A 14839-nucleotide genomic window follows, 5' to 3' on the forward strand; every position below is an offset into this window, starting at 1 on the left:
TAAAAAATTTATACAAAATAATAACAAAAGTAATGGTGTCAGAGACCCATCCAAACCTTAGGTAAGTTTTCAGCGTGGACGAACGACGACATTGATGCGGACGAATGACGATGAGGAGGAAGAAGACGGCAACGAAGATGAGTGTTGACGAAGGAAAATGCAGCGTTGTGAATGAGCGCCGAGAAGGAGGAAGGCAGCATCGAGCATGAACGCAGAAGAGACGCTTTGTATTTTTAATATGGGGTAGAAGGTGGTATTTTTAAATAAAGTGGAAACTTTGTGTGTTTTTTTTAATATGGAAACACCACAAATCTGAGGGTCAGATTTGTGGTTTAAAATTTTTTTTAAAAAAAAATACAAATCTGAGGGTCAGATTTGTAACCCTATGAAATCTGACCCTCAGATTTCTCTACTTTCCCAAATCTGAGGGTCCGATTTGTTACTCAAAATTAAAAAAAAAAATTAATCCATATTCAAGAAAAACACACCAATAATCCATGATGATGAATTACACACAATTTTTTTTCATATAAAAAAAATTAGCCTAGAAGAGAAAGGTGGTGCGGATGAACGGCGGCAGGAGATGATTTTTCTAGGTTTTCGATGTGCGTTTCTAGATTTTCGATGTGAGGCAAACGTGACTTTTTGCTTCTTTGAATGTTTTAATTTGTACGGATTTCGTTAATAATCAGATAATGGTTTATTTTAAAATTTTAAAAACAAAATTTTGGATTTTGAATAATTTAATTTTTAGATATATATTTAAATGATAATATATTAATTAAATATATTAAATCTAAAACAGAAATTTAAAATTTAAATTTTAAATTTTCAGTTTTATTTAGTTTGTATTTTAAATGTATATTTAATTTGAAAAAGACACTATATCTATTCATCATTTTTAAATGTGTTTGTTTTAATTTTTTTTTAATTATTGTAATAAAACGCTGAATATTATATCTAAAAAATACCTAATTGAATTGTTTTCTTTATTGTTTTACATTTTTTTTTACTAACGACTTAATAGCTGGTTAATTAACAATTTTTTTACTAATATCTAGTTAACACTTGTTAGTTAATTATATACACTATTTGTTAAAGTAATCATGCTACATATATAATAAAAGTTAGCTACTAAATTAATTATTAATATAAAATATATTTTAAAATATAAATATACAATAAAAAAATTAAATAACACATATATTTAATTTATACACAAATAATACATGATAACTGATTTAATTATTAATTTTTTATATGCTTATAACATTTTTGTTATTAAAAACAAAGACAATTTTATAACTCGAAGTATTAATTGACTTATTTAAAAAAAAATTTACTAAATCAAACTCCCCTAGACGGAAGGGATTGGTAAAATAATAATACGAGAAATTAATTATTTTTAAATTAAAATAATGAAGCTCACATATAATAAAAGTTATAAATTTAATAATAATTATTATTAACTCTATTTTATTATTTTTATTAATTTCATCCGTTTTAAAAAATATAAAATTCAATTTATTTATTGATTGGCTTACTTGAAAAGAAAAAATTATTGAATAAATCTTGTGGATAACATATTGTCCAGCATAAAAATCCGATTAGAAACAAACTGAGAGTTTTAAACCTTTTAAGCTATGTGAACAAATTGAATGGATCAATTGATTAATTACATTGAAATACATATCAACAAATAAAAATATATATATTATTCACGTTTGTCATGAAAGTATTTATTCAACAGTTTAATTTAATAGAGAAATATATAAACATATATATTTATAATATGTTTTTTTATAAATCTCTTCTCAATTTGTATAAAATTTGTATAGACTTTTGTTTTATTTGTCATATACCATTTTTTTTTTAAATCAACAAATATTGAACTAGTCCAAATATTTTAATCACAAAAATTTTAATTATATAACACAAAATTACTTATTTCCACAATTTAAACTAATAATAAAAATATATAAATTGTTATATCTCAAACCGTAATGTAATGGTTGAAGCAATGAAGCATCCATCGATGACCTAGTGCCAATAACCAAATCGAGTTTAATAATAAATTAATAACTATAGGACCTGAGTTTTGTGAATATTATTATAGGTTAATGATATCGTTATAATGTGAATAAGTGGTGGGCACATAACTAATGCACTAAGTTGCAGCCGTCGCACTAATAACAAATATAGTGTTCAATTACTCAATTACTTTCCTCCAATCACCAATTCCGTTGACCTTTTCCTTCCACACTGCTAAACCATCCAGAACATATCGTGTTTGCTTTCTTTTTTTTTTTCAACATTATATAAAACAAAATAATAATTGTTTTCCATTTTAGTAAAAAAAAAAAAAAAATCTTGCCGGTCAATGTACCAGAAAAGAATAAAGGGAAAAATAATTAATGTCCATAAGCGCCTTGCATTAGCTGCTGCATGATATTATAAAGTCAAAAGAATCCCTTTACGTCAAAGTAATCAAACAAAAATAATCTATTCTAAGCAATAATAAGAGATTATTATGTTAAGTGTTAACCCTTCGCAGTTCACATGCTGTAGATAGGATCATAATAGTTAACAATGATATTGCTGTATGATAGGTACGTAATTAGAAATAAGAAAATATTGAATCTATCTAGGCGCAGTGGACCTTTAATTAATCTAGACGTTTTTGACTTTTATTATATTGTTTATCATGTCCAACTTTGTTTGTCTCTGTTTGTTTGACTCGTTCCCAACTCCTAAATATGCCAAGGTGGCAAGGTCCAAACCCACTCTTCACAAAAGTGTGAACCACAACCTTCCAATTGCAATAGCCATTAGGCATCATATATCTACCAATAAGAATAATGCATAGCAAAATTTGTGACGTATAGCCATCAATTAGTCATTATCAACATTTTTAATGGTGTAATATGATATTTAACGGTATAAAATTATTCATTTTTTTTTTAATGATTGAGTGCTGACCAGATTTCAATAAAAATGTTGCCCTTAGATTTTCTCTAACAAAAAACTACAAGTAAATAAAGTTACAATTTTATCAACAACTGTATTCTTTTATGGGTTGTGACAAAAACTTTTATCGGACAAGTGGTGTAAGAATAACTTGAATAGTTGGAATATCTAGCCTCACACAATATAAATGTCAATGACCATGACAACTTTGTTATATATATATATGTATGACCAATTACCCAACTTGATATACATTCTTTAATAATAACTCCAATCATGACAACAAGCATGGTCACATTTTTCACAACCCTTTTGGTTATACTCATGAGTTTCCAAACTGAATCATTGCAACATCCAATTCCATCGCCATATTATTCAGGATCAGTTAAAGCTGGATATTGGCCTTCAGGTAATTCCCTCTCACCTTCTTCCATTGACACAAGCTACTTCACACACATCTACTATGCCTTTGTAGAGCCGCAACCAAACACCTTCAACCTCGTAATCACATCCTCCGACCAAAACTACATACCTCAATTCATCAATGGTTTAAGCAACCGGAACCCTCCCGTCAAGACCATATTGTCCATCGGAGGGGGTTCCAGCAATGCTACCTTATTCTCTTTGATGGCTAGCACGGTAAAAAGTCGTGCAGCCTTCATAAACTCTACAATCCAAGTGGCCCGTCAATATGGTTTTGACGGATTAGACTTGGATTGGGAGTTCCCTCAAAATGAGCAAGACATGGCAAACCTTGCTTTGTTGTTCAAAGAATGGCACCAGGCTGTGGTTTTGGAAGCCAAGGTTCATAGAAGGCCACGTTTGCTGTTGACCGCAGCTGTGTACTATGCTCACACAATAGTACTTATTGGGCCTGGCCCAAGGTCTTATCCGGCCCAAGCTATTAAAGATTACTTGGATTGGGCCAGCCCTATGTGCTTTGATTACCATGGTGCATGGTCCAATTTCACTGGCTACAATAATGCTTTATTTGATCCTAAGTCCAATATAAGCACCCAATTTGGTCTCGGATCTTGGATCCAGTCCGGCGTCCCGCCCTCAAAGCTGGTTTTTGGGTTACCGCTTTACGGGCGAGCGTGGAAGCTCCAAGATCCGAAAGTTCATGGGGATGGAGCGCCCGCAGTTGGAGCAGCCGATGGCACGGATGGTACTATGAATTATAATGATATCTTGGAATTTAATAAAAAGAATAAGGCTACAGTTGTGTTTGATAGGTCAGCTGTGTCTTATTACACTTATGCTGGCACTACTTGGATGAGCTATGATGATGCACCTTCCATGACAAGGAAGGTTCAATATGCTAAGTCTTTGGGATTGAAAGGATATTTCTTTTGGCAAGTTGGAGGCGATAAGAATTGGACTATGTCAAGACAAGGTAAACTACTCACACCATGCTAATTCTTTTTGTTTGGGATGTTTTGATTCTTATTGGTTTCTTTGTGCTCTAAATATGGTCAAATTTAATAGATTAGATCCATAATTCTGATATTTTTTTTTTCTTTGGCAGCTTCAAGTTCGTGGGGACACTGACGTTCTATACCAAGTTTATTAATATGAATTTTATGTTATTGTTTCTATCTAGCCAACTATATTGTGTAACTTACTGAAAATTCATGTCACTATTCACGTGATCATATTATGCAATGACAGATTCAGAACAATAGGTGTTATGGTGCTGCGTTTTTTTATTGAATAATGATTATTATAATATCAGATTCATATCGTGCTACATGAAAGAGAGCTTTAGTACTTGAAAGCTATATTTCTATTCTTTTTGGTAATCATGGTAATACACCGAACTGTTACGGTTTTTGTAAAAATAACGTGCATAAAACTAATTCTTATATGGAAGTTTGATGTAAATAGATTATTTAACAACACCAAAGGTTAAGTTTTAATAACTTTTCTACAGAATGGCATAAGAGTATTATCGCAATATATAATTGTATATAGAATAAAAATATAAACGAATAAACCTGTAGTTCATGTATATCATAGTCATACCTTAAATTTTAAGAGGATACTTTCTGCTTGGTTAAATAAATAGAAATACTAGATAATCAAATATTTTTTAACCAAGTCAAATCAAATCAAATCAAAATTTACGTACGCATATTTTTCTTCCGTACGTTCCTATATCATAGTCATATTAAACTTTGAGATGATACTCTTTGCTTGATTAAGTAAATAAAAATATTAGACAACAGAGTTTTTTTTTTCAACTAAGTCAAATCAAATCAAAATTTACTTATGCATATTTCTTTTTCTTCTTCCTTCTCTTCTTCTTTCATTATCATCGTCATAATCATTATTATCACATCCACTTTTTTCCACCACCTCTTCCTCCATCATCATCATCCTTATCCTTATCATCCTTATCATCGTCATTTTTTTTTACAATGTCATCATCGTCATCTTTTTCTTCTTCCAAAAACAAATTAAAAAAAATACAACATTGCATAATTCTTTTTAAATCTGGTTGTCATCGTCTTCATCTTCCAAAAGAGAATAAGAAAATACTGCAACATTATATTTTGAATTATGTTTAAAAAGTTTCAGTGTCAAAACTAAAAAATTCTTGTGTCACAATTAAAAAATTGATACTATTTTTTTAATATATTTTTCCCAAACAACTCCTCCTTGTTTTTATAATTTTTTTTCCACTCATAATTTTATTGTTTCACCCTTTAAAAAAAAAAGAAATTACACAACCTTTTGTTTATTTTTATTTATTTATCCATAATAACCACAATAACTTGTGAAAAAAAAATACGACTTAATAAATAATTCATAACCTTAAATTTCGATATCAAAATTAAAAAGTTCTTGTGTCAAAATTAAAAAATCTCTACTGAATGATTAAAAATTTTGGTGTTATTTTTCACATAAAAATATGAAATAAAAGCATGTGATTTCATACTTATGCCTGAGCAGCTTTTTTTTTTTAGAATACTTAGTTAAACTTAATTAATAAAAATACTTAAATATGTAACAATTTTTAACTAAATAAGGTTACCCTAAGCCACTACGATTTCAAGTTTTTTCCAACTTTTGTAAAAAAGATAAAATAAAAGCTAATTACAAGATATTTGATAAATTAACATAACTGTTACTGATTACGAATTTAAGAAATTATTTCCTTTATCTAAGAACCACTATTACTTGTATTTTTAAAGATTTTAATTAGAATAAATCAAATTGATCCACAAACTTGGCCACTTTCATCCTTAATCTTTATTTATTAATCAATTAGTCCCTAAACTTACAAATAGATGGACAGGCACTAATAAGCAAAGGTTAGGTATTGAAGTGGCCAGTGATAAAAATTTTGGCACCAATTTGGAATTTTACTCTTAATCATATCTATTTCGGCAAGTGAATTATATTTCTGAGCGCCCAAAAAGCAGGTAATAAACATAAATTACCAGAACCTAATCAGAGACCTAACTTAAAAAAATAAAACACTAAGTCAGCAAAAAAGTACAAGGGGGCAGTGGCGGCATTCTGTCACCGCTCCTACGAAACCCCCGTCTCAAACTATCTAGTATTTGATTCATCCAGTGTGTTGAGAAAGGAAGAGAAATGGGAATTTACACTAACATTAAATTTAAGAGTCAGGTTGCTCGGACTTCATGGGGGCACCCGACGACGATGCACAACTTCCATTTTGCAGATAGAGGCTGTTCGCAACCATTGAGTCACTAACCAAGCCGACATCCATGTCATCGAAATTGAGCGAACCTCTGACCTTCCGGTTGCTACAATAGAACCAGACTAAATAAGAACAACATATTTTATGGTAATAACAAGATTCAATCACCAATAACTCAAGGAAAGCATACCCATTCAAACGGTTATTGATGGCGGTCAGGTCTTTTGAAGGGCTCTGATATGCATGGGTGCTCTCCCCAACACATGCATAATAGCTTTTTGAGTTATGTGATATTAGAGCATCCATCTGCACAAACCATTAATGAACACATTTTGCTATTAGGTTGATATCTATGGTAAATATGCTACCACATCAGGTAAAATGCAGTAGATCAAGGGAACATATTGGCGGTTGGTGTTCCGGTGTTCTTGTTGGGTCTTAAGAGGAAAAGGGAGGGATGGAAAGGGCTTGAAGAGTAAAATAAACTCTGTTACTCATGAAATCATTCCCTTCCCTCCATTCTCATCCATCCAAGATCCCAATTCGCCAATGTACGCTGGTGAGACTCCGGAATTGGATTTGAACAAGGAGTATAAACCAACGACCCAACAAAAGTTGCAGAACACGACAAAAACTAATAAACAACCCAGCATCATGTAATTTTAACAAAGATGCTTAATGAAGAAGGCAGCCTTTATCTTCAAACATGCATTCATTGCATTACAATAATTTTTTCCACCAAAACAAATTGTGTTTCCTTAACGGTGGTTTCTAGTCACAAACTTGTCGCACATGGACATCATATCAATCTGTGATCTAAAGAAGTGACTGGGAAAAGAATTGAATGCATAATACCGACATAATTATTCAACACACCAATAACTGTAAAGAATCGAAGTCCTCACATGCTGCTTCATTTTACAGCGTGATGTCAGTAGACTGTATACTGTACAGCATTAAAAATTAAAAGATACTGGAAAGAAAAGGAGTCCAAAAAGGAAAGCCATATAGCCAATAAATGAACAAGTACCTTAGATGATCGTAGTGGAGAGACATATACATTGCGTGTGGCAGACACCTTTTTTGGTGACATATCTGGAAGGCTTGGGAAAGATGATATTTTAGGAGATCCAGGACATTGAGCTAAAAGGCCAGCAAAAAAAAAGGTACACAAATCAACAGATTGAATTAATATGCCAGATAAAAATAAAACAATAAAATAAAAAAAATCATATACCATCATTTTTAACATTCACTTCAGGCATCCGGCTGTTTTTTGTAGTGATTTCTGCAGGCCCAAGTTCTACTAGAAGTGGCTTCACAGTGGGAATGAATACTTCATTGTAGAATGCAATGATATCCACATGCTCCTGTCCTCTTCTCTGCTTCCATCCAGATCATTATATAAAGTTATGATTCTGAAGGGAAAGTTCATGTAAGCATCAAATTTTAGTTACATACCCCATTTCGGCGTGTCAATGACCAATCCACAAATACATTGCGAAAGACTTGTGGTTTGCACTGTGGTTGCTTTCTATAGTTGTATATGATCTCCTTGAAAGTTAGATTCAGTTGAGAAATCTGCAAAACACTAAAGGATGAGAACATTGGTAATAACAGAACAAACACTGCAATTATGAGTTACTAAAACTAAATGGAAACCTTAGCAACTCCATAAAAGCAACACAAAATGATTTGGTCGATATGGCGGTTGAAGAAGAGAGATGTCCGTTGATTAAGGATTTGCTGGAAAAGACAGTATACATTCTCCCTTATCTGTTGTGATAACTGTAACCTTTCAACCATGCCACTTATTCTGACTGCTCCCAACTTAATAATCTGCAAAAAAACAGAAATTGCATACAAGCTGTAATGCTTATTATAATGGTTTGGTGAAGCAACCAAAAAAAAGTCAACCTTAAATAAACACAGGGTAGCTGTCCTGTCATCATGAAACAAAAAAGATGGGGGTTATGCAATGATGCTATTCCAAAAGGCATTTGGTTTGTAACAACGACAACTAAAACATCCTGAAATTCTAGTTGTCACATTGAACAAGTAGGGAGCACATGCACAATTGTTACAGCATTTTCCTTTCAGCTCACTGAATTAAGGAACCTGTGTATCTACATATGCACCTTTGTCAACAATTATTAATACAAATATAGCTTGCTTACAACTCCTTGTTAACAATTAAAGTCAAATACCTTGCCAAAAAATATATTAATCCCAGTTTCTGCACATGTTTCTCCTCCACCTCCTGGATTTGGTTTTGTCGGACTGCAGAGAAGAAACAGTCAGCAAAGAGAAACAAAAAAGTAGAGGAGGTAAAATCTAAAATCTTGAAAGGTGCTGCCAGTGTTTACCTAGCAAATGCTGACTGTAGAGGAGGTGGGGGTAGCTTTGATTTAAGATTGCTGAAGGGAAGAAGCCGATCTTTCACTGGTGAAGCAAAAGAATTTCGATACTCTGTACAGAGTCGTTTTGGTGACATTGTATCCCCATTCTGAGCTGAAATCAATTCATTGACAGATATCTTACGATGAAATTCACTAAAGAGCAAGTAATAATTTTATGGAACATCACAAGTAACCATAAGAACAAGGACTGATGAACCACAATTATATGAGAACAAGAAAACGTGACATGAAATCTTCAAGCTATGAAAAGAGAAGTATTACTTGGTGACGTCTCGAACTTAGGCAAGGAAGGCACAGGAGGCAAACCTCCACAAGAGAAATTAATATGCATTGCAATTTCATCCAATGATGGCATTGGTTCAGCTGATAGTCCCAGACGATTTATTTCCGCAGCAAGAGAAGGTTTAGCGACAGCTAAAGAGTTATACATTGACGAACCCTTTTCCCATACCATACTCTCCAAGAGTCGTTCTTCCAAGGAATTCAAATGTCGTCTTAATTCTCTTGGGAGAGATTCTTCATGTCTAATGAAACTTTCAATCACCTTGCTAAGATCAAAAGCTGTAATTCCAGTCCTCTCCAATACTGCAGGGAACAGCATTGTTACAGTCTTATGAGTTGCTAGAACAAGTTCCGCAGAACAGGCAAGCATACACCGATGGAACCTCTCATTGGTTAGTAGTGATGTTAAATTAGTTGCATGTAGTATTTGGGATTCTGCTCTGCACATTGCTTCCAATACCCTATAGTATAACTTCAAGGCCTCCAATCTACGTTGCTCTGCCCAAATATTGTCCATCAGGCTTGCACTTTGCAGGCTTCCAGTTACACATCGTTCTCCAAGGGGACTGCTGGGAAATATTGCCTGCAATATGATCTGTGCCCTGCGCACCACATCACCTGTGACATCCCTGTCACATGATGTCAAGAAACGCTCAAGCTCTTGTGATGGCTTTGATGCAAGTGGTGAAATGAGACTACGAAGCCACTTTGCAGTAGTCATTGCTGTGCTTACAGGAGTCGCTGCCATCTTTGAATTTACACTGCCTGGAATGCCATTAGCATGAGATGCGGGGGAGCGGTGGGGCGAGAGTGGACTTGTAATAGTCTTTACGGGTGATGCCATTGTATCAAATTTCCGCTACAGAGCACAATAATAGATAATTAGGTATTTGCAAATATATTGCAGAAGTAAATCTCAATCCCCCCCCCCCCCTTCAAACATACCTTTACACCACTTGCAGAAATAGAACCCCCAGACAAACTTCCAGAAGCTAACAAGCTGTCATCTTCATTGATGAACAGCCTTTCATCTAATTCACCCTTGTTGCGAATCATGTCATCATAATCTTTCTCCAAGATATTTAAACTGGAAGGAAGAGATGACTCCTCCATCAAATCTCTAAAATAGGTCAACCCATCTGCAAAACAGAGGATAGTAAGCACCAGTTAATGACATAATCTATTCTCCTGATGCATAAAAGTTTATATATCTATGTATGTATAAATCGAAATAAACCTCTATCAAAATTCTCCAGGTTTTCAGCTTCACATTGAGATGCCAAGCAAGGTTGCTTCTTCAATATATTGGCGATTAAATTATTGGTTTTCTCCATGGTTTTCTTCAATTCATCTTCTGAATTGTTATAAATATTGCAGAGAGACGCCAGGAGGTCCACACCTTTGTTACTCTTCTTAACTAAGAAATTTGAACAGGAAGAAAATCAGAATAAATAGGTTACACACCAAAATAGGCAGCACAGGACAAGAGAATGGATAAAATCAAATAAAATAGTGGGATGAGAGGAGAACAGGTATTACCGAAGCGTGAAGAGTCATTAATGTTGAAATTTCGAAATCGCGCAGGAACATGAATAATCAAGATTGCCTATAAAAAATAGATCAAAGCAAGTAAGACAGTTGCCTTCCTTTACTCGAAAAAGAGCCTAAACAGAACATAAAGGAGCAAAAGTAGTTGACTAATACACACTGCATATCAAGAAAACCCTCAAAGGCCAAGAAGCACTTTAAATTTTTTTAAAAGTTTTACAAGTTCCAACAGTTATCTTCATACAACACTATTGAAGAGAAAATGATATGAAACAGTGGCGAAGAATGAAGTAATATCACAATCAAACATACCAGGATAGAAATCAAACCATTGGTGCAAGTCACCAAATCTTTAAAACGGCTAAAAGCATGTACACGAAGTGCCAAGAAAAGTAACCATCCAAAGCGATGGTAGTCAGATGCTTGAACAGCCACAGATGAGTTCTTTTCAACATTATCCATTGCCACAAAGAACTCTCCAAATACACGTTTATAGTACCTTACATCATCAAATTTATAGGTCAATTAGTTCCTCCCTTAGTCTCCATTGTAACAAAAAACAGTTAATAATATATTGCCACTTAAGACAAGAATAATGGACATTATTCCCAGTTTATCTCTACAGGACTTATCTTTTACTTTTATATCTTAGAAAGGGTTCCTTCTCGTCTTTTTTTACTACTTTCTTTTCTTCAAAAAGAGTGAATAATCTATTATGCATCGGTAATTTAAGGCATTAAATGATGAACTACTTACTTGCTAAGAATCTTTAGGTGAATGGCATTTGCATGCATCTCCTTTGCCTGGTATAGATGTATGAAACAGAAATGGCTTAGAAAAACTATTTCTAAGGATTAAAAAAGTGAAAAATTGAACAAATATAACCCTTATTCTCTGCTTAGTCATTACCTCAAGCCTGCTCTCCCAATCTGAGCCATATATATTACTTAAAATTGGACCAGCCTTAACAACAAACTGAGGCAGCTCTTTAAAAAAATCTGCAATGCTGTTAAATACAAAAAATGATAACAGTGAATATTGGAACAGACTATAAACTTGTAAACCAGAAAGGATAGTGTAATACTTGAGCTTTGCTGCTCTCAATATACCGCACAAGGTAAGCCCAGTGTTATCCGTCTCTTGCTTCCCACCCGCCTCATTTTTCTGAGTCAATTTCTTGATAGAGTATAAAATAAAAGCAAACCAATACCGCTCTGCTTCTTCAGACTGAAAAGAATTATAGAGCCTCATGAGTTCAAATAGAAAACTTCCTTACAAGGTATATGTTATACTAATGGATGGTATCCATACATTCCCCATTGATGAAACATTTGCCTGTAAAAGATGTTTGGTTCCTGCAAGCAGATTCATTGCTTCTTTAAGGCCTTTCTCATCCAATACTAGTCCATTCTGCAATCGGGAAAAAAATTCATATCAATATATAGCATTTAATGATCACAGATCTCAATTTAAACAAGACTCAAGAAAGCCTGCTTACTGCACACAAATAATATATTCAAATACATCTATTTAGATCACGATTATCAATCCAATGACAGCCTTCTACGAACAAAAATGAATTGTGAAATAAGCAAATGACGTCATCATGTGTCCGAGCCCCTCTCAAACTTTCTTCCCAATCAACATAAAGTGAATGATAGGAGTCAAATACAGTGGATGACCGTTATACCCAACGCGTCATAGTTAGTCATCAAACCATTTAATGACTAAGTTATTAAATGTTTTTGGTATTGCGCCGTTGCTTTCATTGAATTCGAAAACGACGAACTATATTATATTGTATAATAAAATATTCAGGTGGATCGCGGTGGGACACATCGAATGACCTGATCTTGCGCCAACGACACCATATCTTTATATCTTCCTACCAATCAGTTAGAAATCATTGAATAGAATATTTTCAGCTGTACCTCCCCTTTTTTATTTAGGAAAATCACATATCTTCCGGGAGTACATTATAAAATATTAATTTCTAAACTCGACATAATTAAAGAGTGTAACCAATTTGGGATTTCAGTTTTCTTATGTCATATATAAGGGTTAAAAAGGAGAAAGCTCCACCTATTCACAATTACGACGTGCCCAAGGATTCAATAAGAGCCTACATAAGTACCTTACTTGTAACCTAAGAATAAAACTTAAGAAAATCTCGGATGCTTTTCATTCAGCTACTTCAATCTTTATGCCCCTAAGGATAAACCCTAGAGATCCTATGTTTGATTCAAACAAAATTACTAGTATTGAGGCTTTACCCCACAAAAGCAAAAACAACAACAACCAACAATAAACATCAACATCAACATCAACAACAACAATAATAATAATTAAACAACGAAATCAGCAAACTCGGAAGGTTTGTAAAATGGACCTTGCAAAAGTGGGTGAATCGAGACTCAGCTTGGTCGCCATCATCAACGGCTGGAACGGAAGGCTTTGGTTCTTCTTCCATGTTCGGTGTAGCTGGAGGACTCATGCAAAGGGTTCTATTTGACGCAGATCACGCCAGAAAGGTAACCCTAGTGCAAAGGAAGAAAGAGCGAGAGAGAGAGAGAGAGAGAGAGAGAGAGAGAATTAGAGTGAGAAATAGATAGAGAGAGAAAGGGCTAGCTTAGCAGTGACTTCTACTATGCTTCAAACAAGTGAAATTATAACGCATGTAAAATCCAAAAATATCTTCCTCTACTAAAATTAAACATGTACAAAAAGACAGAAATCTTAATCTAAAAGTTATAAAAAAAAGGTACAAAAAACAAACGAATGAATTAGCTTCTTATTTTACATAAAGTAACACAATTACAGCAACTCGAAGAAATGCAAGTAACACAACTTGAATCAAAGAAAGAAAAAAAAAAAGAAGAAATAATCATCGGCTAACAACTACCAACATAATCACAGATCTGAAAGGACAAACAAACAAACCAAAGAAGGAAGCCTTACAGTGGACTAACAAATTGTGGATATGTGTCGGCGGATTGACTCACGGCGGGGAAGAAGGAACAGCGGCGGTGGAGAGTGGTGGTAGCGGACTGTTGTGGAGGGAGGACTGAGGAGAGACAGTGGGAGAGAGAGATTGGGTTTTCTGGTAAAAGAAAAGCCTAGGGTTTCATTTCACTCTCATGTAACGTAATTTTTTCTTTTTTTGGGGATTAATTTTGTCTGTAAAAGTAAAGAAAAAACGTATATGCGTTGTTAATATATCCCGCCAAATTGGTGTGTCCCTACGAGATTTTCCCGCCAAAACGTAGTCTGATGTGGATGAGGGTACTTTAGTAATTTTAGTTTGACCCGGAATGTACGACAGTCGCCACGAGCAGCATGAGTTACTTGTTTCTTCTTCTTAATTCTTATCTCTCTTTCAGCAATCCTGGAAAAAAGATTCCCTTTTATTTTATTTTATTTTATTTTATTTTTTGGACTGTCCCTTTTATTTATATTCATTTTTTCTCGAGAGTTCTCAGATTTTTATGGACTGGATCTCTCTTAAGATTTTTGTTCAGCTCTCTAAGTTGAAGGCCCAATTTCTTTATATCATATGACCCTTTCTCTAGTAAAACCGAGTCCTGATCCATTCAAACTATGAAAGAAAATTTAGGGCCAGTAAAAAAAATATAGAATATGCTAAAAGAATTGTTGTTGTTCAAAATCAAACAAAAAAACCGTTAAAAAAAGAGCCAAAAATAAAAAAACATTGATTTTCTTGATACTATAGTTGTCAAAACTGGACAAGTAATACAACCGATTAAATTATTTATTGGATCATTAGTTCAATCGATATATCACTAATTAAACTAGTTGATCCGATCTTATATAAATAAAAAATAAAAAAAGTCAAAAATTTAAAATTAAAACTTAAAATACATATTTTCACTAATATTTTAAGAATATTTAGCTATTCTAAAATAATATAAAACATAAATAATAAGTATTT

The 14839-nt window shown here is 33.5% G+C and overlaps 2 protein-coding genes across 4 annotated transcripts; one reads left to right on the forward strand and one right to left on the reverse strand.

Moving 5' to 3' along the window:
* The first annotated feature begins 3201 nt into the window (after positions 1-3201).
* On the forward strand, positions 3202-4701 carry LOC130936310 (class V chitinase CHIT5-like). Its single transcript, XM_057866360.1, has 2 exons — positions 3202-4363; positions 4496-4701. Exons 1-2 carry the CDS (start codon positions 3244-3246, stop codon positions 4516-4518), a joined length of 1143 nt encoding a protein of 380 aa, XP_057722343.1. The 5' UTR covers positions 3202-3243; the 3' UTR covers positions 4519-4701.
* A 1653-nt stretch (positions 4702-6354) lies between these two features.
* LOC130935405 (retinoblastoma-related protein 1) lies at positions 6355-14064 on the reverse strand. 3 transcript variants are annotated; one of them, XM_057865138.1, is made up of 18 exons: positions 13849-14064; positions 13280-13427; positions 12202-12300; positions 11800-12117; positions 11647-11693; positions 11203-11389; positions 10882-10948; positions 10580-10759; positions 10288-10481; positions 9322-10201; positions 9007-9151; positions 8848-8920; positions 8303-8479; positions 8102-8221; positions 7878-8022; positions 7671-7783; positions 6831-6946; positions 6355-6746 (listed from the first exon to the last, which is right to left on the reverse strand). In XM_057865138.1, the coding sequence occupies exons 2-18, from the start codon at positions 13382-13384 to the stop codon at positions 6596-6598; spliced, it is 3117 nt and encodes a 1038-aa protein (XP_057721121.1). In that variant the 5' UTR covers positions 13385-13427; positions 13849-14064; the 3' UTR covers positions 6355-6595. The 3 variants fall into 3 exon arrangements, with proteins under 3 accessions (XP_057721121.1, XP_057721122.1, XP_057721119.1); XM_057865139.1 differs by lacking the exon at positions 13849-14064 and having other exon boundaries at positions 11800-11896; positions 11975-12117; positions 13280-13519; XM_057865136.1 differs by lacking the exon at positions 13849-14064 and having other exon boundaries at positions 13280-13519.
* Positions 14065-14839: the final 775 nt, after the last annotated feature.

This window comes from Arachis stenosperma, chromosome 6 (genome assembly GCF_014773155.1).
Source record: "Arachis stenosperma cultivar V10309 chromosome 6, arast.V10309.gnm1.PFL2, whole genome shotgun sequence".
NCBI lineage: Eukaryota > Viridiplantae > Streptophyta > Magnoliopsida > Fabales > Fabaceae > Arachis > Arachis stenosperma.